At 36.6% G+C, this 21,745-nt stretch overlaps 2 protein-coding genes across 2 annotated transcripts; both read right to left on the reverse strand.

The window, feature by feature from the left end:
- Positions 1–1,400: 1,400 nt before the first annotated feature.
- LOC149177751 (uncharacterized) lies at positions 1,401–2,295 on the reverse strand. The gene is made up of 2 exons (XM_089421873.1): positions 2,025–2,295; positions 1,401–1,783 (listed from the first exon to the last, which is right to left on the reverse strand). Exons 1-2 carry the CDS (start codon positions 2,293–2,295, stop codon positions 1,401–1,403), a joined length of 654 nt encoding a protein of 217 aa, XP_089277999.1.
- A 795-nt stretch (positions 2,296–3,090) lies between these two features.
- On the reverse strand, positions 3,091–3,777 carry LOC149177752 (uncharacterized). The gene has a single exon (XM_089421874.1). It carries the CDS (start codon positions 3,775–3,777, stop codon positions 3,091–3,093), a length of 687 nt encoding a protein of 228 aa, XP_089278000.1.
- Positions 3,778–21,745: the final 17,968 nt, after the last annotated feature.

The raw sequence follows: 21,745 nt of genomic DNA on the forward strand, positions 1-21,745 counted from the left end.
GGTGGGGACCATGAAGATTGAGAGGCGGGTCTGATGGATGGAGTGGCTATTGCCCTTTGTAAGGCCGAGAGATCAAGGTTCCATTCTTTCAGAATGCGGCACTCTAGCTGAGTTTCGGGCATGTCATTATCATTCCAGGCCCTGATGGTCAGGGTTTCTTGAATGTTTTTTTTGAGGATGAGCCAGAGCTCGTCTATAGATCTGGATGTATTGTTGAAGATTCTGTGGTTGCGCTCCTTCCAGAGGGTCCAGTATAAAAAGCCTGGTATAATGCTCCATAAAGAGTTGAGAATCTGACTATTGAATGGTTCTTTTGCCCAGTTCCTAATATTTTCCGTTATGTCCATTTGTCTTTGGGTGACTCTCCTATTGCAGTTGTCCACTTTCTCCCATAGCTGCGATGCTAATGGGCACTCTTCCATTAGATGACTGATTGTTTCACAATCAGTGTTGCAGTTTGGGCATCTGGAAGGCCCGACAAATCCTCGTTTTAACAGATTATCCCATGTGAGAATGCGTTTTTTGCTTAGTAGCCATAAGAAGGTGGATATCTTGGGCCATAGCCCTGAGTGCCAAACTTTAGCCCAGATTTGATCCTTAACCGCCGGAAGAGTGGAATAGCGCAGATGATGGGCTTCCTTTGTAGTAAATGTTCCTTTGGTTGTGTAGCCCCATCAGAGTTTATCCTGCTTCTCGAAGTGGCGGATTTTCCTGCTTGTGAGTTCTTGATCGATATCTGTATATTGTTCTCCCTGCCAATCTATTTGCCAGAGTCGTGCTGATTTCCATGTCTGAAAGTCTTGCTGAGTGGAAGGCTGCCAAAACTGATGTACCTGTGTGATGCCCTCTTGCTTCATGTACTCTTGCCAAAGAGGTTTATGAAACAAATTTGCAAGTTTAGGTAGTTGCTGCCATGAGTCCTCCCAGAACCTGGCAATTTTGCCTGCGTGAATTTCCCAGAAGCCATGTGCTTGTATGAATTTGCTTTGAGTTTTTGCATTATTCCATATGAGAGATCCATTTGATGTGGGGTTAATTCGGATGAGGTCACTCCATTGGCTGCCGTTGGCATATTTTGCTTGCCATAGTTGAGCCCATGGGTTATTTGGCTTGGAGACCTAGTTCCACCAAATTCGTGCTCCCATTGTGTTATTTCTTTGAAGCGGGTCCCTGAGGCCTAATCCGCCTTCTGATTTGGGTTTACAGACCTCTGACCAATTGACAAGAGCCCACTTCCGGTTCAGGCTTGTGGAACCCCAGAGAAAGTTGCGTTGAAGATTGCGAATAGCTTTCAGTACCCCTTTTGGAGCTGCCAGGATCGAGAACAGATATAGCGGCATTGCTTGTAGGACTGATTTGATTAAAACTAGCCTACCTGCCAGATTTAAAGCTCGGAAAGTCTAAGATGAGAGTTTTGATTCAAGTTTATCCAAGAGAGTCCGCCATGACACCTGCTTAATAGCTGAATCTAAAAGGGGAGCTCCCAGATATTTGGAGGGCAGATGGGAGATTGTAAATCCCAGAATGCGAGCAATAATCCTCTGCATGAAGGGAGGGGTATTGAAGAAGAAAAGTTGAGATTTTGCAGCATTGATGGAGGTGCCAGAGGCCTCAGAGAAGAGGGAGAGTAGTGATTTGAAAGCAGAGGCTTCTTTTGCGGAGGGGTGTCCAAAGAGCATGGTATCATCAACAAATTGCTGATGAGTTTGAGGAGAGAGACCATGGAGAGAGATGCCTTTGAGAATGTGAGAGGAGACTGCCGCTTTGAGGAGCCTGCTGAGCCCTTCAACCATTAAAACGAAGAGGAAGGGTGATAGGGTATCCCCTTGTCGGATGCCACGAGAGGGCCGAAAGGGAGTTGAGGGAGAGCCATTAAGAAGTACAGAGAAGTTGGGAGAGGAGATTAGGTTCATGATCCATCTTGTCCAGGTTACATTGAATCCAAAAGCTAAGAGCATTTTTTGAATGAAATTCCAGCTAAGCTTATCAAAGGCTTTAGAGAGGTCTAATTTAAGGTTGCATACCTGGTTTTTTGAGAAGCTTTAGAGAATGAATGACTTCATTGGAAAGAATTATTCCATCCATGATTTGCCGCCCTTCAACATAACCTGTCTGTTCTGGAGAGATGAGCAGTGGAAGGAGCGGTTTGAGTCGATTCGCAATGACCTTTGAAATGCGTTTGTAGATCACATTACACAGTGCTATTGGTCTGTATTTCTCAGGTTTGTTTGATGCTGCTTCTTTGGGTACCAAGGCTATGAATGTAGAGTTGAGGGCTGGGAGGACCCAGTGCATGCTTCAGGATTCCTCGACTAAGTCCCATACTTCAACTTTGATAAGCTCCCAAAATTCATGAAAGAAATTTGCGGTGAATCCGTCAGGCCCTGGTGCCTTGTCATCTTTGAGCTAAGCCATTGCTTCTTCTACTTCCTTTAAGGTAGTAGTTTGGAGCAATTTGTTGTTGTGATCCTCATTTATAATTTTTGGAATGTGCTGCGTGATAGCGCTGATTGCTTCATCCCTGTTTCCTTCTGGTTCTTTGAGAATGTCCTTGAAGTATCCTGTAAATTCTTTTTCCATGTCTTCATGAGCCTCAATTCTTTCACCCTGTTGATTGTTGACAAAGGTGATGTTGTTGTGCATACGCCTTTGTATGGTGGTTTTGTGGAAAATTTTTGTGTTTTTCTCTCCATCTTTGAGCCAACTGATTCTAGATTTTTGTCGCCATAAAGTTTCCTCTTGTTTTTGGCGTTATTCAATTTGATTCCAGAGGATCTGCTCCTATTGAGTTTGTTCTTCTGTGCGGCCTTCCAGGATGAATGTGTGTTGTAAAGCTTTCATTTGCTGTTCCAATTTTTGTTTGCTCTCCTGTATGTTGCCAAAATGAGTTCGATTCCATACTTTAAGGACTTGTTTCAGATTCTTCACCTTTTGTTGGAACTGGTACATCTTAGCTCCCGCAGGCGGGGAATACGATACCCAAGCATTCTTGACCACATCCTTGAAATTGGAGTTGTTGAGCCAGAAAGCTTCGAACCGAAAGGGTCTATTACAACAATTGCCTGGTCTGGACCATTGGAGCAGAATCGGCTAGTGATATGAGCCTCCTTGGGGAATGATTGAGGCATTAAGGTCCCCTCCCAGGTGGATCGCATTGTCTAAAATTAAGAATCGATCCAGTCTTGAGGCGATGTGGTGAGCGCCTCGGCGCTTGTTGGACCAGGTGAAGGTGCCATTGGAAGTGGGGATATCCATGAGCAGATTATCTTGTAGGAATTGCTTGAAGCCACTACTGTCACTATCGAGCCTGGTTCTGCCTCCTTGTTTTTCTTCCAAGGATTTTATTATATTGAAGTCGCCTCCTCCAATCCATAAGGGGAAATGTCTGTTATGATTGAGAGCAGAGATCGTGTCCAGGATGTCCAATTTTTGGTGTATTATCTGCGGGAAGTAGACATTGGTGAGGTGCCCATGGATGTTGGTTCCGATGAGGTGGAAGGTAGCTTGAATTATATGAAGAGTAGCATTAAAATTATCTAGTGAAACAATCTGCAGGTTCCATAGGATGGCTAGACCCCCTGAAGCCCCAGAGGAGTCTAATGAGACTGAGCTGCTGCCTGCCCATAATTTGTTGCTTAGTCGATCTATCACTGCACTGCTGCTTTTTGTTTCTTGAAGGAAGATTATAGCTGGTTTTTCTTGCATTATCAGGTTTTTGATCATTCTGTGTTTAGAGGGATTGTTAAGTCCTCTTACATTCCATGAAATGAGCTTCATGTAGACTGAGATTTGGGTTTATAGAACTTGGTCAACTTGGGGAATTGCCCCGAATCCATTAGTATTTCACCTACTATTATGGTTCTTTGAAGATCTATTTTTCTGCCCCTTTTCTTTGTGTCTTTGAGGATCTTTCTTCCATCCCAATGACTGCCTCCTTGTATTCCCAAGCTTTTGTGGTGCTGTACCTTGGAAAGGACTCCTTCAAGTTTGTCTATTTGCCATGGGGGGATGGAGTTATACTCTTTTTTTTTGCATGCTTTCTCCAGTTTGGAGATGTCTAGCTTGGAGATTTCAAGCTCTTCAAGATCTACGTCTTCCTGATCCTCCTCCATCTCGATTGTAGTATTGAGGTCTTCCTCCTCTGCAACTGCTTGAAGGTTCATGGCTAGAGCTGCATCGAAATCCATATCTGAAGCTTGTTGATTTTCTTCCAGTACAGTTTTCCCCTTGAAAGGGAATAAGGGACCCAGATCTGTAATCCCTTTGGCTTTCTCCATTGATGGGGTGGGAGCAGAGAAGGAGGAGGCTGGGTCAGAGGAGAGCAGGGGGTTGGAGCGGATATGAGAAGGAGAGGGTGGAAGCGGCTGATCCGGGATAACAGAGATAGTACTGGTTTGATTATCATGCGAGGCAAGAACAGAGAAGCGATTCTGGGGGTTCGCTTGAAAGGTGAGATCTGGAGCTGCTTGGTGTTTCTTGGCATGCCTGCGGCGGGTGGGGACTTTGGTGAAACCTTCTGAGTCCTTGTTGGGGTCATTAGAAGGAGCCTTGGACTGAACATTGAAGGGACAGTCGTGGAAAAGGTGGCCATGCTCATGGCATTTTCGACAATGGAAAGGGATGTGCTCATAATCTAAAGTTTGTTTCCATTCATAGTCATCGTGATAGAGACTTACCGTGTCTGCAAGGGTCTTGGTCAGATGCATCTGGACGCAGATCCTAGCATATGAGGTATATTTGCGTGTCTTTGTTTCTGTTGCTACTTTGATGAATTTCCCCAGTCTGTTGCCAATATCTGCCAATGTTTCTTCTCTCCAGTATTCCACGGGAAGGGAATACATTCTTATCCAGACAGGGGCCCAACTGAAGTCTTCTTTATCAGGGTTGAATCGAGGCTTCCATTCTGTTAAATACAAGCCTGAAGAGTTAAAGAAATATGGGCCTCCTTCGAATATCCTTGTTTGTCCTCTAAGCAGTTGAAGATGGCTGTGAAGAAGCCTTTCGGGCCAAGTTGCAGAGTTACTTGTCCTTTGGGCTTCCATTTTGAAGCTATCCATCCTTGTAAGGCTTTTTCTGTGGGCCAGAATCCCAAGAACTTTCCTATGAGAGCATAATCCTGCATGAATTGGATTTCCCCATTGATGCGATGGCTGGGTAGTTCGACCCTGATCGGTTCTGCAGCTTTTGGAATGCATGTAGCTGAGGTCACCTTTGCCGGAGGTATCTCTGTTTTAGCGTCCTCCTTGTCGCCTTCGTTGTCCTCTTCATTCTGAACTGTATGCGTCTGTTCCCCATTCGTTCTCTGCTTGTCGTTCTCAGATTCTCGTCCTGTGCCTGCGGGGTGCAGAGTCACAGGCTTCTGCGTCGTGTCAGCTGAGTTCGGGTCCTTTGTAGGGGAGGCAGAGCTCTCCCCTCCTGCAGTGAGTGCCATAGGTGGCTATCAGTGCTGGAGTCTACGGCGGCGATAACAGGTCTGTTTAGCGGCAGCTAGGGTTTGGAGGCAGCAGCTGGTGAATCGCATCAGAGCGTTTTTTCCCCAACTTTCCAGTAGCACCATCCTCTCTGTTACGTCGGCTTGATGCCACGTTTATTTATATGGGCTAAATGGGTCTATTTATATATGCTTATTTCAAAATATAGTTAAGGAAAAGGAAAATAAAATAAAATGAAACATATAAACCCAATTTTATTCTAGGAAATTTAATATCTATGTTGCCTTCTTAAAATTAAAACACTAATATTAAAATTAAAACACCAAAAATAGATGAAAAAGTAATGCAAACACTCTAATTAGCTTTAATCTCATGCATCCAAAAAAATATAAATGAAAATGATGTATCTAAAAAAGAGACTACTACTTGAAAAGAGCAAGTACAAGAACCTTCAATTAAGTGTATTTTGCCTCATCTTAGGAAAGTATGTTACCAAGAAGCATCAAAGTTGTTCTATGAGATAAATCAAGGTAGAACAAGTTAACCCAATAACATCAAAATTAAAACACCACAAATACATGATAAAGCAATGCCAAAAATCTAATTAGCTTCAATCTCATGCACCCAACAAAATAGAAATTAAAACGATGTATCTCAAAAATAAACTACTGCTTCAAAAGAGCAAGTACAAGAACCTTCAATTATGTCTATTCTGAGTCATCTTAGGAAGATGATAAGACCCATGTTCTAAGAAAATAGGGAAGAAAAGTGAAATACACATAATGAAAAAGAAAACATAAATGAACATATAACAATAGAAGCATGGAAAATATGTTACCAAGAAGCATCAAGGTTGTCCAATGACCATGATATCATCTCCTTTTTCATTGGGGTCATATTCGTTGATCAATTTTTTCATTTTGTGAATTAAAATGTTATGTGATGAGAAGATGGGGATATGATAGTAGAATTAGTGATAGGCGCATCATTTTTAGTTCTTTGGCACTGCATCATATTCCCATATTCTCAACCTATAACATTTTGATGGAGTAGGAGCTCTTGATAATCATAGGGCTTCTATTTGGAGCATTTTATAGCATTTGGACCATAGTTCTACGAGATAAATCAATGTAGAATAATTCCACCCAATAACATTAAAATTAAAAAGCTAAAAATAGATGACACAAAAATGCCAACACTCTAACTAGCAACCCAACAACATTAAAATTAAAACACCAAAAATAGATGGAAAAGAAATGCCAACACTATAATTAGCTTTAATATCATGCACCCAACAAAATAAAAATGAAAAAGATGTATGCCAAAAATAGATGACTACTTCAAAAGAGTAAGTACAAGAACCTTGAATGAAGTCTATTATGCCTCATCTTATGAAGCTAATACAACCCATGATCATAACAAATAGGGAATATTGAAGTTAATTACACATAATGAAAAATGAAACATAAATGAACACAAACAATAAAATCAAGGAAAGTATGCTACCAAGCAGCATCAATGTTATTCTCTGAGATAAATCAAGGTAGAACAAGTCAACCCAATAATATTAAAATTAAAACACCAAAAATAGATGACAAAGCAATGCCAACACTCTAATTAACAACCCAATAACATTAAAATTAAAACACCAAAAATAAATGACAAAGAAATGCTAACACTCTAATTAGCTTTAGTATCATGCATCCAACAAAATAGAAACAAAAAAGATATATCTCAAAAAGAAACTACTACTTCAAAAGCGAAAGTACAAGAACCTTCAATTAAGTGTATTCTACCTCATCTTAGAAAGATGATAATACCCATGTTGCAAGAAAATACGGAAGCAAAGTGAAATACACATAATGAAAAAAGAAAATATAAATGAACATATAACAACAAAAGCAAGGAAAGTATGTGACCAACAAGCATCAAGGTTGTTCTACAAGATAAATCAAGGTAGAACAAGTCAACCCAATTAGCATTAAAATTAAAACACCAAAAATGGATGAAAAATAAATGCCAACACTCTAATTAGCAATCCAATAACATTAAAATTAAAGCACAAAAAATAGATGACAAAGCAATGCCAACACTCTAATAAGCTTCAATCTCATACACCCAACAAAATAGAAATGAAGAAGATGTATCTCAGAAAGAAACTACTACTTGAAAAGAGAAAGTACAAGAACATTCAATTAAGTGTATTATGCATCATATTAGGAGGCTAATAGGACCCATGTTCCAAGCAAATAGGGAAGAAAAGTGAATTAAACATAATGAAAAGGGAAACAAAAATGATCATACAACAACAAAGGCAAGGAAAGCATGTTACCAAGAAGCATCAAGGTTAAACTTTACGACATAAATAAAGGTAGAACAAGTCAACCCAAAAAAATTAAAATTAAAACACCAAAAATATATGACAAAGCAATGAAAACACTCTAATTAGTAGCCCAATAACATTAGTCAATTCAATAACATTAAAATTAAAATACCAAAAATAGATGACAAAGCAATACGAACACTTTAATTAGAAATATAATAACATTAAAATTAAAACACCACAAATAAATGACAAAGCAATGCCAACACTCTAATTAGCTTCAATCCCATGCACCCATCAAAATAGAAATAAAAAATATGTATCTCACAAAGAAAATACTATTTGAAAAGAGAAAGTACAAGAATCTTCAATTAAGTGTATTATGCCTCATCTTTTGAAGATGATAAGACCCATGTTCCAAGAAAATAGGTAAGCAAAGTGAAATACGCATAATGAAAAAGAAAATATAAATGAACATATAACAACAAAAGGAAGAAAAGTATATTACCAAGAAGCATCAAGGTTGTTCTACAAGATAAATCAAGGTAGAACAAGTCAACCCAGTTAACATTAAAATTAAAACACCAAAAATGATGACAAAACAATGCCAACACTATAATTAACAACCCAATAACATTAAAATTAAAACACAAAAAATAGATGACAATGAAATTCCAACACTATGATTAGCTTCAATCTCATGCACCCAACAAAATAGAAATGAAAAAGATGTATCTCAAAAAGAAACTACTATTTGAAAAGAGAAAGTACAAGAACATTCAATTAAGTGTATTATGCCTCATATTAGGAGGCTAATAAGAGCCATGTTCCAAGAAAATAGAGAAGCAAAGAGAATTAAACATAATGAAAAAGGAAATAAAAATGAACATATAACAACAAAGGCAAGGAAAGTATGTTACCAAGAAGCATCAAGGTTGAATTCTACGACATAAATCAAGGTAGAACAAGTCAACCCAATAACATTAAAATTAAAACACAAAAAATAGATGAAAAAACAATGGAAACACTTTAATTAACAAACCAATAACATTAGTCAGCCCAATAAAATTAAAATTAAAACATAAAAAATAGATGACAAAACAATGCCAACACTCTAGTTAGAAACCCAATAACATTAAAATTAAAACACCAAAAATAAATGACAAAACAATGCAAACACTCTAATTAGCTTCAATATCACGCAACCAACAAAATAGAAATGAAAAATACGCATCTCAAAAAGTAACTTGAAAAGAGAAAGTACAATATCCTTCAATTAAGTGTATTCTACCTCATCTTAGAAAGCTAATAAGAACCATGTTCCAAGCAAATAGGGAAGCAATGTGAATTACACATAATGAAAAAGGAAACATAAATGAACATATAACAACAGAAGCAAGGAAAGTATGTTACCAACAACCATCAAGGTTGTTCTACGAGATAAATCAAGGTAGAACAAGCTTTGATTTATATTTTGGAAGCTTTTTATGTCTCTTTCAATGATATTTTAATTATTTCAATTTCTTTTAAATAACTATAAGATATAGATTAATTATGTGTGGGGTTAATATTTATACATTAAAATTTCATGAGCTATTGATTAATTTATATGTGTGAGATTTATCCTTGTACATTCAAATTTCATGAAAAAATTGAAAGAAAACCATTTTTAAGGAAATGAAACTATCCTAATAGACTTCCCAACAAAATTGAGCTAAAACAAACTGGAGCTAACTTTGTTGTAGAAAAATATACCTCTAAATTAGTATTATACTATTCTAATTACCTATAAATGCTCTATTGTTTATAGTTATTTACAGATACCTAGTTACTGAACGTTTGAGCATGGATGTTTTAAATGTGATGATTGATGTGAATGAACTCATAAATATTTTTCTGAATGTCAGCTTCATAATTGTTTTGTCTTCCCCAAGAGTAGAATCTAGCCTAACATTTACAATTTATTTAGACTTCAGTTCTTAGTTTTAATACGTTTTTCTATTCCCTGTAGTTCTGATAAGTTAAGTTCACATACCCATATCCTGATATCTGTATATCCTATAGGCTCTAGTCCAACAAAAGCTTTTGAGAGAGGTTATGGAAAAGCAATAGCAGTATAGGGTAGGAAAAAGCGTAGACATAAGTAGTGTGGTTTGAGCACAATTAATACTTAATCAAATTCTTAGGAACATAATCCAATTTATTAAACAAACATTTGGGTGCAATGTTCTGCCAGTTTTGGAGTTGTAATGTGTTGGGTCCCTATAATACTAGTGATTACCCCATTACTATTGTAGTTGCATCCCTTATTAATATTTTTGTGCCCCTATTATCCCAATATTGTCATTACTGTGCCCCATAGAATCCCTCTATTGTTATTTTTGTGGCTTTATATTATTATTGTTGGGTCAGCTGGGTTATATTGTGACTCCTTAGACTCTTATATATAGAAAGGAGGTTTTGTAATTTGGATCATCCAAGAATTGTTCATTTATGTAATGTAAAGGAGGTTGCCCCCTCGAAGAGGATGAATTCTAAGCATTGATCTATCTTCTCTATCTTTTCTTGAGCTGGTTTCATAACATTTGGTATCAGAGCTTTGGATTTTTGCTGCTCCAAATAGGTCATCGTGGCATTTTCGCTAAAAAAAAAATTCTACACGTTTCAGAAGCTAAAAAAAAATCCATTTGAGAAGACATCGCGTTGAACCTCAGGTCCAAATTTCAGAGCTTTTCGTGTTATATTTGCCGATATATGGTTTGAGGAAGTTGGTCTTTTTGCAAACTCCTGAATTACATTACAAACAGGTGACCTAGGGAAAATCGTCATAACTTTCTCTCTGAGCATCAGATTGAAATTTCGTAAGAATTTACAAAAATAGCACGGACCGTAGTTTCTTGTAGATCTTTTTCAGAGCCAAAGGTTGAAACAGTGACTCGTGGCACATCGTACAAGTTCACTTTACTGAACTAGTCTATAATCAAGTCACTGTGGGAGATTTTGCATAACTCTTCCTTGGAGAATCCAATTTGGGTTAGACTGGTAGCATTGGAAAGAGAACACAGAGGGCTATGGAAGGTCACAATTTTAGAACTGGATGATTAGAAATTACAGAGATACATCAGAGGCAATATCGAGCTCTTAAAAAGTGAAAAAAGGTGTGTAGGTTTTTTTAAATTTTTGCTTAAGGTTGGTTTGAAAATTTATTTTGAAGGAATTCAAAGGGCATAGTAGAGAATTATTACCGGTAACTCATGACCCGAAGAAAGAAAATGCAAACACCTAGTAAGCAACCTAAAAGCTATAGCATGACTCATGAAGAAGAAGAAGAAATGCTACATGACATATCAAAATTACAAGAACAAGTGCAACAAATGTCACTCTCACAAAAGCTAACAAAAGCTAAGATAAATGGCGTGGAATCTAAGATAAAGGGCATGGAAGCTAATATGGATGATTTGAAGATAGATTTGAAGATACATTTGAAGAGAGACATGGTAGATTTGAAGACGGATTTGAAGACCGACATGGCAGATTTGAAGACAGATTTGACAAATTTTCTACAAGAAATACTTACTAATGGTGAAAAGGTAGTAAAGGAAACTCATGATGCGAACAAAAGAAATGTTAATCATGATTTCTTAGACTCTAATGTGGGATCGAAGACCCACCATATTCCAAAAATCGATATGAGGAAGTTTGATGGAAAGGATCCCGCAACATGGATTTTACAGATGGAGCAATTTTTCGATCTCAATAATGTGAAAAACACACAAAAGGTACGTATTGCAACTTTATATTTGGAACCAAATCAGTTTGTATGGTATCAATGACTTTTCTCTCGTAAACAAATTATCACTTGGGCAATTTTTACGGAAGAATTGACAGCACATTATGAGGATACAAAAAGCAACACTTTTTTTAGCGAATTGATAAGTCTCAAACAAAAGGGTTCAATAATGGAGCACATTGAGGAGTTACAAAAATTGAACATAAGGGTAAAAACTATTCCAGAGGAGCATAGGATTGATGTGTTCATAGGGAATTTAAAGGATAATATCCAACATGATGTTTGCCTTTGGGAACTTGATTCATTAGAGAAGGCATTCAAGTTAGCAAGAAAAATGGAAAGCAAAATTATGGCAACCAGGAAGCATACCACTCACAACTATAAATATGGAAGTGTTGTTGCCCCTATTATTCCACAACCTATAAGGTTGACACCACAACAATTGGAAGAAAAAAGAGAAAAAGAGCTTTGTTACAGTTGTGATAGCAAATATACTAAAGGTCACAAGTGTGCTGAGAAGAAATTATTCTACATAGATTGCGAAGAGGAAGAAGAAAAGGAGCAAGAAAGGTCAAAAGAAGAGGATATACTCCATGAACAAAGCCTAGATAAATAAGAAATGAATCTTACCATATCTTGTAATGAATTGGTGAGAATTACCACTCCTCAAACCATCAAGATAGAAAGACAAATCAAGAAGAAAAAGGTAATAGTGTTGATTTATTCAGGAAGTACCCACAATTTTATTCATTGTACGGTAGCAAAAGAATTGAATTGCTTCTTATATCCAGCACCAGAGTGTCAAGTGATGGTTGCAAATGGAGGAACAATAAATTTCTGTAGAAAGTGCCATAATATCAAGCTATCGATGGGAGAATATGTATTGACTAGCCCAATGCTTTCCATTCCAATGGGAGGTGCTGATGTTGTACTAGGAGTCCAATGGCTACAATCCTTGGGTAAAATAGCTTTTAATTTTCAAGAACTTTTCAAGAACATTTCTATGGGAGGAAAGGAAGTTAAATTAAGGGGTATTGTAGGGAAACAGGGAAAGATAATCAGCTCTAACGGTATGACAAAGCTTCTTAAAAAGGAACAAAGGGGTGTAATTGCATAATTATGTTCGCTAGATGTTTCCACATTGCAATCATCTATTTCTCCAGATCTCCAAAAAGTATTGGACAATCATTCCAAGGTATTTGAGACTCCCAAAGGTATCCCACCTATTTGTGATCATGATCATGCTATTCATCTGATTCCAGGAAGTGTTCCTCCAAACATCAGGCCGTACAGATATCCCTATGCCCAAAAGAGTGAAATTGAACGTATGGTTGTAGAAATTCTAGAGCCTGGTATAATTCAACTGAGTCAAAGTTCTTTCTCTGCTCCAGTAGTATTAGTGCACAAGAAGGATGGATGATGGCGCATGTGTCTGGATTATAGGGAGCTCAACAAGCTCACTATTAAAGATAAGTTTCCCATTCCCGTCATTGATGAATTACTGGATGAATTGCATGGATCAATTTACTTCACCAAGTTGGATCTTCATTCAGGATATCATCAAATCAGAATGAAGACTAAAGACATTCCGAAAACAACATTTAGAACTCATGAGGGTCATTATGAATTTTTGGTCATGCCTTTTGGCCTTACCAATGCACCTTCAACATTTCAAGGTTTGATGAATTCCATTTTAAAACCATTCCTTATAAAATTTGTGTTAGTATGTTTTGATGATATACTAATCTACAACAAGTCTTGGAAGGATCATGTTGAACATGTTGACAGGGTGCTACAACTATTGAAGGAGAAACAATTATCTGCAAAAGGATCCAAATGTTTCTTTGGAGTACAAGAGGTGGAATATCTGGGTCATATTGTATCTCATGAAGGAGTTAAGGTAGACCCTAGCAAAATTAAAGCCATTAAGGAATGGAAAATCCCCACATCCATAAAGCATCTGCGAGGATTTCTCGGGTTGACAGGGTATTATCGCAAGTTTGTAAAGAATTATGGGAGAATAGCAGCACCTCTAACAACATTATTGAAGAAAGATGCATTTTCATGGACTCCAGAAGCAACAAAGGCCTTCAAACATCTTAAAGAGGCAATGTGCCAAGCACTGGTCTTAGCTACACCAGACTTCACAAAAACCTTTATTGTGGAATGTGATGCTTCAGGAAATGGAATTGTTGTTGTTTTAACGCAAGATGAAAGACCCATTTCTTTTGAAAGTCGTCCTCTCAAGGGAATATTTTTACACAAAGCTATTTATGAGAAGGAAATGTTGGCAATACTCCATGTACTTAAGAAATGGAAACTCTACCTAATGGGAAGACACTTCAAGGTAAAAATGGATCATGATAGCCTTAAATACTTTTTAGAACAAAGATTATCCTATGAAGAGCAACAAAAGTGGGTCACAAAGATGTTGGGTTATGACTTTGAAATCATCTACAAAAAAGGGAAGAAAAATTTGGTGGCAGATGCACTCTCAAGAAAGGATGAGGAGGTGGAAGCATTGTTGTGCGCCATTTCTATTATCCAACCAGAATGGATAAACAAATAAAAGGAGGAATGGAAGAATGACGAAGAAGTGTGGGCACTTATTCGAAAGTTACAACAAGATTCCAGTACGTCTGATACATTTAGTTGGAAAAATGATTCTTTATGGTACAAAGATCGCTTATACCTCTATACGAATTCCCAACTAAAACAAAAGATTCTTATGGAATTGCACACTTCTCCCTTAGGAGGGCACTCAGTATTTTTAAAAACTTACCACAGGGTTAAGAAGGAATTTTTTTGGGATGGCCTTAAATCGGATATTCAAACATTTGTGGCGGAATTTTTGGTTTTCCAAAAAAATAAAGTTGAAACAATTAAGACACTGGGTCTATTACAACCTTTATCCATTCCAAGCCAACGTTGGGAGGAGGTTTCAATGGATTTTATCACAGGTTTACCCAAGTCTGAGGGAAAGAGTGTCATCATGGTGGTAGTTGATAGACTTACCAAGTATGCACACTTTTGTGCATTATCACATCCATTTAAAGCCAGTACAGTTTCTATTGCACTTATGGAAACAATTCAAAAGATACATGGAAACCCAAAGCTTATTGTAAGTGACATAGATCCCATTTTCACTAGAAATTTTTGAACAAAATTATTTTCTTGTCTTGGTACTCACTTAGCTCATGGCTCATCTTATCATCCTCAATCTGATGGGCAAACTGAGATAGTAAACAAATGTTTGGAAGGATATCTTCGTTGCTTTATATCTGATAAACAGACACAATGGGTCAAATGGTTGCCTCTGGCTGAATGGTGGTATAACACTTCCTTCCATACAGCAACAAAAATGACCCCATTTATGGCACTTTATGGATATTAGCCACCATCCATCCCATCATATTTAAGAGAAAATTCTAAGGTTCAAGCAGTGGAACATCACATCCAACATCAACAACAAGTCCTCCAACTCTTAAAGGATAACCTCGTGTTGGCATAGAATGGAATGAAACAATAGGCAGATCAACATCATAGTGAAAGAAGTTTTGATGTAGGTGATTGGGTATTCCTACGACTACAACCATATAAGCAAATGTCCCTCAAGCAAGCTAAGAAGGATAATAAAATATCACCGAAGTATTATGGTCCGTACAAGGTTTTGCAAAATATTGGTACTATGGCATACAAATTGGAGCTTCCTGCAGCTTCTCGATTGCACTCATCTTTCCATGTTTCATGTTTAAAGAAGGTTATAAGTGACAAGCTCCCTGTTCAAACAATATTTCCAGAACTTGACGAGGAAGGAAAAATTATATTGGAACTGGAAGCAATCATAGAAACAAGAACTCGATAGCTACGAAATCGATCAATTTCGGAGTATCTTATCAAGTGGAAGAACTTATCCGTTGAAGATTCCACATGGGAGGATGAGATTTTTATACAGAAGCATCCAGAACTACTCAAGCGTTGAGGACAACACTTTTTTGAAGGAGAGGGGCATGTTGGGTCCCTATAACACTAGTGATTACCCCATTACTATTGTAGTTGCACCCCTTATTAAAATTGTTGTGCCCCTATTATCCCCATATTGTTATTACTGTGCCCCATAGAATCCCTCTATTGTTATTTTTGTGGCTTTATATTATTATTTTTGGGTCGGCTGGGTTATATTGTGACTCCTTATACTCCTATATATAGAAAGGAGGTTTTGTCATTTGAATCATCCAAGAATTGTTCATTTATGTAATGTAAAGGAGGTTTCCCCCTCGAAGAGGCTAAATTCTAAGGCTTTGATCTATCTTTTCTTGAGCTGGTTTCATAACATAATGATCAAGGAAAGAAGTGACGAGGCAACAATTCTCAACACAAGATTAAAACTAGACAAATGTAAAGGTGTAAGAAAGTAAAACACAATTTAATTATTCTAGAGTGTGACTGGATGCCAATGTCTCAGACCATAAAGAAAGAAATCGGAAGACTTGTCGAACTATGTTTGGACTGTAGTGCCAAACGTCGGTTCTATTATTTTATGGTTTTTGGGTGTCCTTCCATTATCACAAGATTCGATGACTCATATTATTAGAGGTGGGGTTATACTTGAAATTTATTAAATAATTTCTCCATAGCATGACATAGGTCAAGTTTAGCTAGATTGGACTCTAGTACTCATAGATAAATAGGATGGCGAGGTGTAACCATTTCACCATTCATATTCTCATCTATTGAATTGTAGTTATGTTGGAGAGACTTATCTCGCAGTGTCCCTTATCTTCTCTTCTGGTCGTTTTTTCTAGACTTTGTTAGTCACAGTAACATATTTTCTCTCTGGATAATAGGTTACGGTGTCTGCCTTTGCTTTTCTTGCTATAGTCACATTGAATCCAAATAGAGAAGTTGCAGAATGTAAATAACTTGAATGATGAAGGGCTTTGCTCTGATTGTTCTGTTGTTGCTTACAACCATGTTAGGTGACGCTGCTCGAATTTTTGACACAGTTAAGACTTAATCAAATTCTCTGGAATAGAATCCAATTTATTAAACAAACATTTGAGTGCAATGTTCTACTAGTTTTGGAGTTCATATTCCTTCTTGTTAAGCATAACAAGGTTTTTGACAGATTTCTACATAGTTAAGGTGCACACAATTAAAATCATTACCATTACCATTATTTTTCTTTTCATTCTTAGATTTTATTTTTTTACAAGAGACCCTTGGGCGACTTACCTGGTCCAGATGAGAAGGTTCCATGAAGAGGCTAAGAAAGATGCCAACGATGAGTGCAACCAACTAAAATTCCTCTAGCGCCATGTTGCAAAAAAATAAAAAACATTATAAAAAATTCAAATTAAAAAATTCCTGTAACGAAAAAATTTATTACGAAAAAATTTAAATAAAGAAAGAACCTCAAACAATGCTCAAATTTGGCTCGACTCAAACCAACCATAATCACAACACAGAGTAGTAACAATGTTCGTCTCAAACTAACCACAATCACAACACAGATCAGTAACAACTCTTGATTCAACTAAACACGATCACAACATAGAGCATAAAAAATGCTCGACTCAACAAACCACAGACAAAAATCAACAACGTCGAAAACTCTGCAGCAACGTCTGGCCCATCATATATATAAATGTTTTTTCGACCAAATAAATAATTTGGTCGAAGAAAATAGTTTGGCCAAAAAAATAGTTCATTCGAATCATTTATTCGGTCGAGTTATTTATTCATCCGAACTATTTTTTTGTTGGTTTTTTTTTCAACTCCGGCAAAAAATCCATTTAATGATCGGCGCTAGTTTAAATGACCAAAAGTTTGTCTGAATATTTGTATAATTGTTTGGTCGAAAAAAATAAAATTGTTCGCCTAAAAAATTGAGATTGTGAATTTTTCGGGGGTGTTTCTCACAAAAGTGTAACCAAACTTCATGTTTTCACCCTGAGCTCCCTCTAACCTACACACATACACCATGATCCATCCTTTTTTAGCACCAATACTAAGAACTTTGACTAGGTTGAATTACACCAGCCTCTAGAATTTGTATAACCATACATTCAATTTCACTCTTTGGGCGTAGGGATATTTGTAAGGTCTAATGTTTGGAGGAACACTTCCTGGAATCAAATGAATAAAATTATCATGATCATGAATAGGTGGGAGGCCTTTGGGAGTCTCAATTACTTTTATATGATTTTCCAAGACATTTTGGAGATATGGAAAAATAAATGATTTCGATGTTTGAACCTCTATTGAGCATAATTGTGAAATTACGCCCTGTTGTTATTTATTCAGAAGATTTATGATTCCATTAGAGATGATTATGTTTCTTGGTTTCCCTGCGATACCCCTTAATTCAACTTCCTTTGCTTCCCATTTTTTTTTCAAAAAACATTCTTGAAAATTAAAAGTTATCATTCCCAAAGATTATAACCATTGGATTCCTAGTACAACATCAACACCACCCATTGGAATGGAATGAATTGGACTATTCAATACATATTCCCCCATGGTCAATTCAATATTATGGATATTTCAAGAGAAATTTATAGTTCCTCCATTTGCAACCATGACATGACACTCTGGTGCTAGATATTGGAAGCAATTCAATTCCTTGGCTATCTTACAATGAATAAAATTATGGGCACCACTCGAATCAATTAGAACTATTACATTTTTATTTTTGATATATACTTCTATATTGAGAGTTTGAGGAGTGGTAATTCCTTCCACAACACTACAAGATATGGTCATATTCATTTATTCTTTCTTTAGGGTTGGTTCCTAGTGTATATCCTCCTCTTTTGTTGTTTATTATTCCTTTTCTTCATCCTCTTGACAATATATGTAGAATAATTTATTCTCAACACGTTTATGACCTTTAGTGTATTTTCTATCACAACCATAAGAAATCCTTTTTTCTCTTTTTTCCTTGAACTATTGTGGCATCAACCTTGTAGGTTGTGGAAGGCTAGGAGTAGAAACACTTCCATTTTTATAGTTGTGAGTGGTCAACTTCCTTGTTGCCATATTTTTTCTTTCAACTTTTCTTGTCACCCTCAATGCCTTCTCCAATGAATCAGGTTACCAGAGGCGAACCTGATGTTGGATGCTATCCTTGTGTTAGAAATTATATATTATGGAGCAATGGAACACATAAAATATTGCAAAAATATAAACACAGAAAACACATAAAACAAGAGAGACACAGATATACGTGGTTCACCCAGTTTGGGCTACGTCCACCCTGAACAGCCAGTCCTTCCTTTCTATTATCCAGCAAAATGAAGAGACACAACCTACAGTAGATCCGCTGTAATATCCTCTGCTTTCTCTCACAGTCTCACTTCTCTATTTCCCGCTCACAGAATACACATCTATCACACAGCCTCAAATACAATGCCCTCATACAAAGAGAGGGGTTGCCTTCTAGGGTGAAAAACCCTAAACTAAACATAAGTTCTACCATCAGATCATCCACCTAATGAATGACCTAGATTCACTAGAAATTACTATACTTTTATAAGGAATTTTACAGTTGTTTTTAGCTTCGGGGGCGCTGCCCCCGAAAGCCCCCACCAGGGGGGGGCTCCCAAAGGTTGTAGCCCCCCCCCCCCCGGATCCCCCTTGCAGCGAATATTTTACGGCCCATTTTGAACTGGGGTCCAATGTGGCGATACCTTTGAATATAAGAGATAATAAGGCTCCACACCCAACACCTTCAAAGTCCCTATGAAGACAATAATATTATGCTCCTCTAGAATATCAATTACATTGATATTCAATTTTTTGAAGTCTTGAATGTGCTCCGCCATTGAATTATTTTGTTTGAGATTTATCAATTAGCTAAAGAAGTTGTTGATCTTAGTATCCTCATAATGTGCTATCATTTCCTCCATAAAAATTGACCAAGTGACAAGTGGTTTATGAGAACAAAGCAATCTATACCATACAAACTGATTGGGTCTAAATATAAAGATGCAATGTGTATCTTTTTTTTGTGTTTCACATCATGGAGATAAAAATATTGCTCCATTTGTAGTATCGATGTTACTAGATCCTTGCCATAAAACTTCCTCATATTAATCTTTGGAATGTGGTAGGTCTTAAACCCAACATTATATTCTATAAAATCATGATTAACATTCCTTTTTTTCTCATCATGAGTTTCATGGAATACCTTTTCACCATTAGGAGGCATTTCTTGTAGCAACTTTGTCAAACCTTCCTTCAAACATTCCATGTTGGATTTTAAACCATTCATTTCACCTTTTATTTTTTATTTTAAAACATCCATGTCACCTTTTATTTATTATTTTAAACCATCCATGTCCCATTCTAATCCATACATGTCCCCTTTTAGTTCATCTTTGGTTTTTCTTTGTGAGAGAAAAATTTGTTGCACTTGATCTTGTAATTTTGATATATCATGTTGCAATTGTTCTTCTTCATGAGTCATAGTAGAGCTTTTTGAGGGATTAATGGGTGTAGAATTATTTGGTTTGAGAGGTAGTTTAGAACCAAATAATGATAACTATGCTTCAATATTCCCTTTGAATCACTTGAAACTCATTTTTCAAATAGAAGTTATGCAAAATTTAAAAATAATACATACCTTTTTCTTCCCTTCTAGGAGCTCGATATTGAAGTTGTTCTATCTCTATAATTTTAGATCTCCAAGGTCTAAATTTTCATTATGTGCTATCCCTATGAATCTTCTTTCCAACCCCATAAGTTAGAATGATATTGCATTATTCAAGGAAGAGTTATGCCCAAACTCCCATGATGGCTTGATTATATGCTCGTTCAGTAGAGCGAACATGTACGAAGTGGCATGTGTTACTGTTTCAACCTTCAGCCTTGAAAATAATACATGAAAAACTAAAGTCCATTCAATTTCAGTAACGTTTTATGAAATTCAAATATATTTTCTAGAGAGAACGCTATGGTGATTTTCCCTAGATCACCTGTTTGAGATGGAATTTTGGAGCCTACAAAAACCCTAACTTCCCTAGATCATATCTTCGAAAATATAGCGAACCAAAATTTGAAATTTTTACATGAATTGCACCAAGATTTCCTCTCCACATGGTTGTAATTTAATCTTATGAAGCCTCATATAAAAGTAGTTATAACGAATATTTCAAGATGGCCTATTTGAAGAAGGAAAACCCTAGAATCCAAAGCTTTGATACTAAATTTTATGGAACCAGCTCACAAAATAGAATAAAATATAGATAAACAACTTAAAAATTATCCTATTTGAGGGAGAAATCTCTATTACATTATATAAACTAATAATTATTGGATTTTATAAATTATAAGACCTCCTTGGTATATACATGAGTCTAAGGGGCCACAATATAATCAGAGCCTACATAACAATAATAATGTAAGGGAACAACAATAACAATAGTGGGATTCTATGGGGCACAACAATAACAACATGGGAGATACATGGACACAACAATAACAATATGGGGCTAGACTAAAAATAACGATAAGGGGAATGCACTAGTATTATAGGGATCTAACAACACTAGAGAGAAAGCCATAATGAGATGTGGTGGGAAGCTTTGATTATTATTTAGGGGTTACGGGAGAAAATGAGAGTGAGAGGTGGTAGGAATATTTGGTTATGATTAAGGGTTTAGGAATTGTGGAATCGTTTTGTGATGATGGTTAGAGGGGTTCATTATGATTAGAAGTATTCGAGGGGGAATTAGTCATTATAAAATTTTAGCGTGGATATATTTTTTAGGCATGAATGGATTATATTCGGTGGCACTTAAGTAGGAGTGCTAGGTGACATAAATGTTACATTAACAAAAGTGTTAGGGGTTAAAGAAGTTATAGATTGTAAGGGGTAAAGGTAATATGAGTTATGGGTATATGGTATATAGAGCTATGACTTGTAGGTATAGGTGAACACAATTGGCCAACCACTAAATTATACGACCAATTATTGTATTATTCATATAATGTGAGAACAAATATGCAATTGTCAATGCTGAGTCCATATAATTTTTTATGAAAATAATAATTACTTAACCAACAAGAATTACAATTGTTGCAAAAGTGAATTCATATGTTATAAATACAAGGTCTCATGCACTGATATATTTCAATGGTGCATGTAGTCTCTTGATTCAATGTTTTTGCTAAATTTCTAAGATTTTCCTTCTTAGC

The sequence above is a fragment of the Pinus tabuliformis genome, chromosome 4_1, assembly GCF_031772625.1.
Source record: "Pinus tabuliformis cultivar Carrire ecotype Pingquan chromosome 4_1, CPIR1, whole genome shotgun sequence".
Lineage (NCBI taxonomy): Eukaryota > Viridiplantae > Streptophyta > Pinopsida > Pinales > Pinaceae > Pinus > Pinus tabuliformis.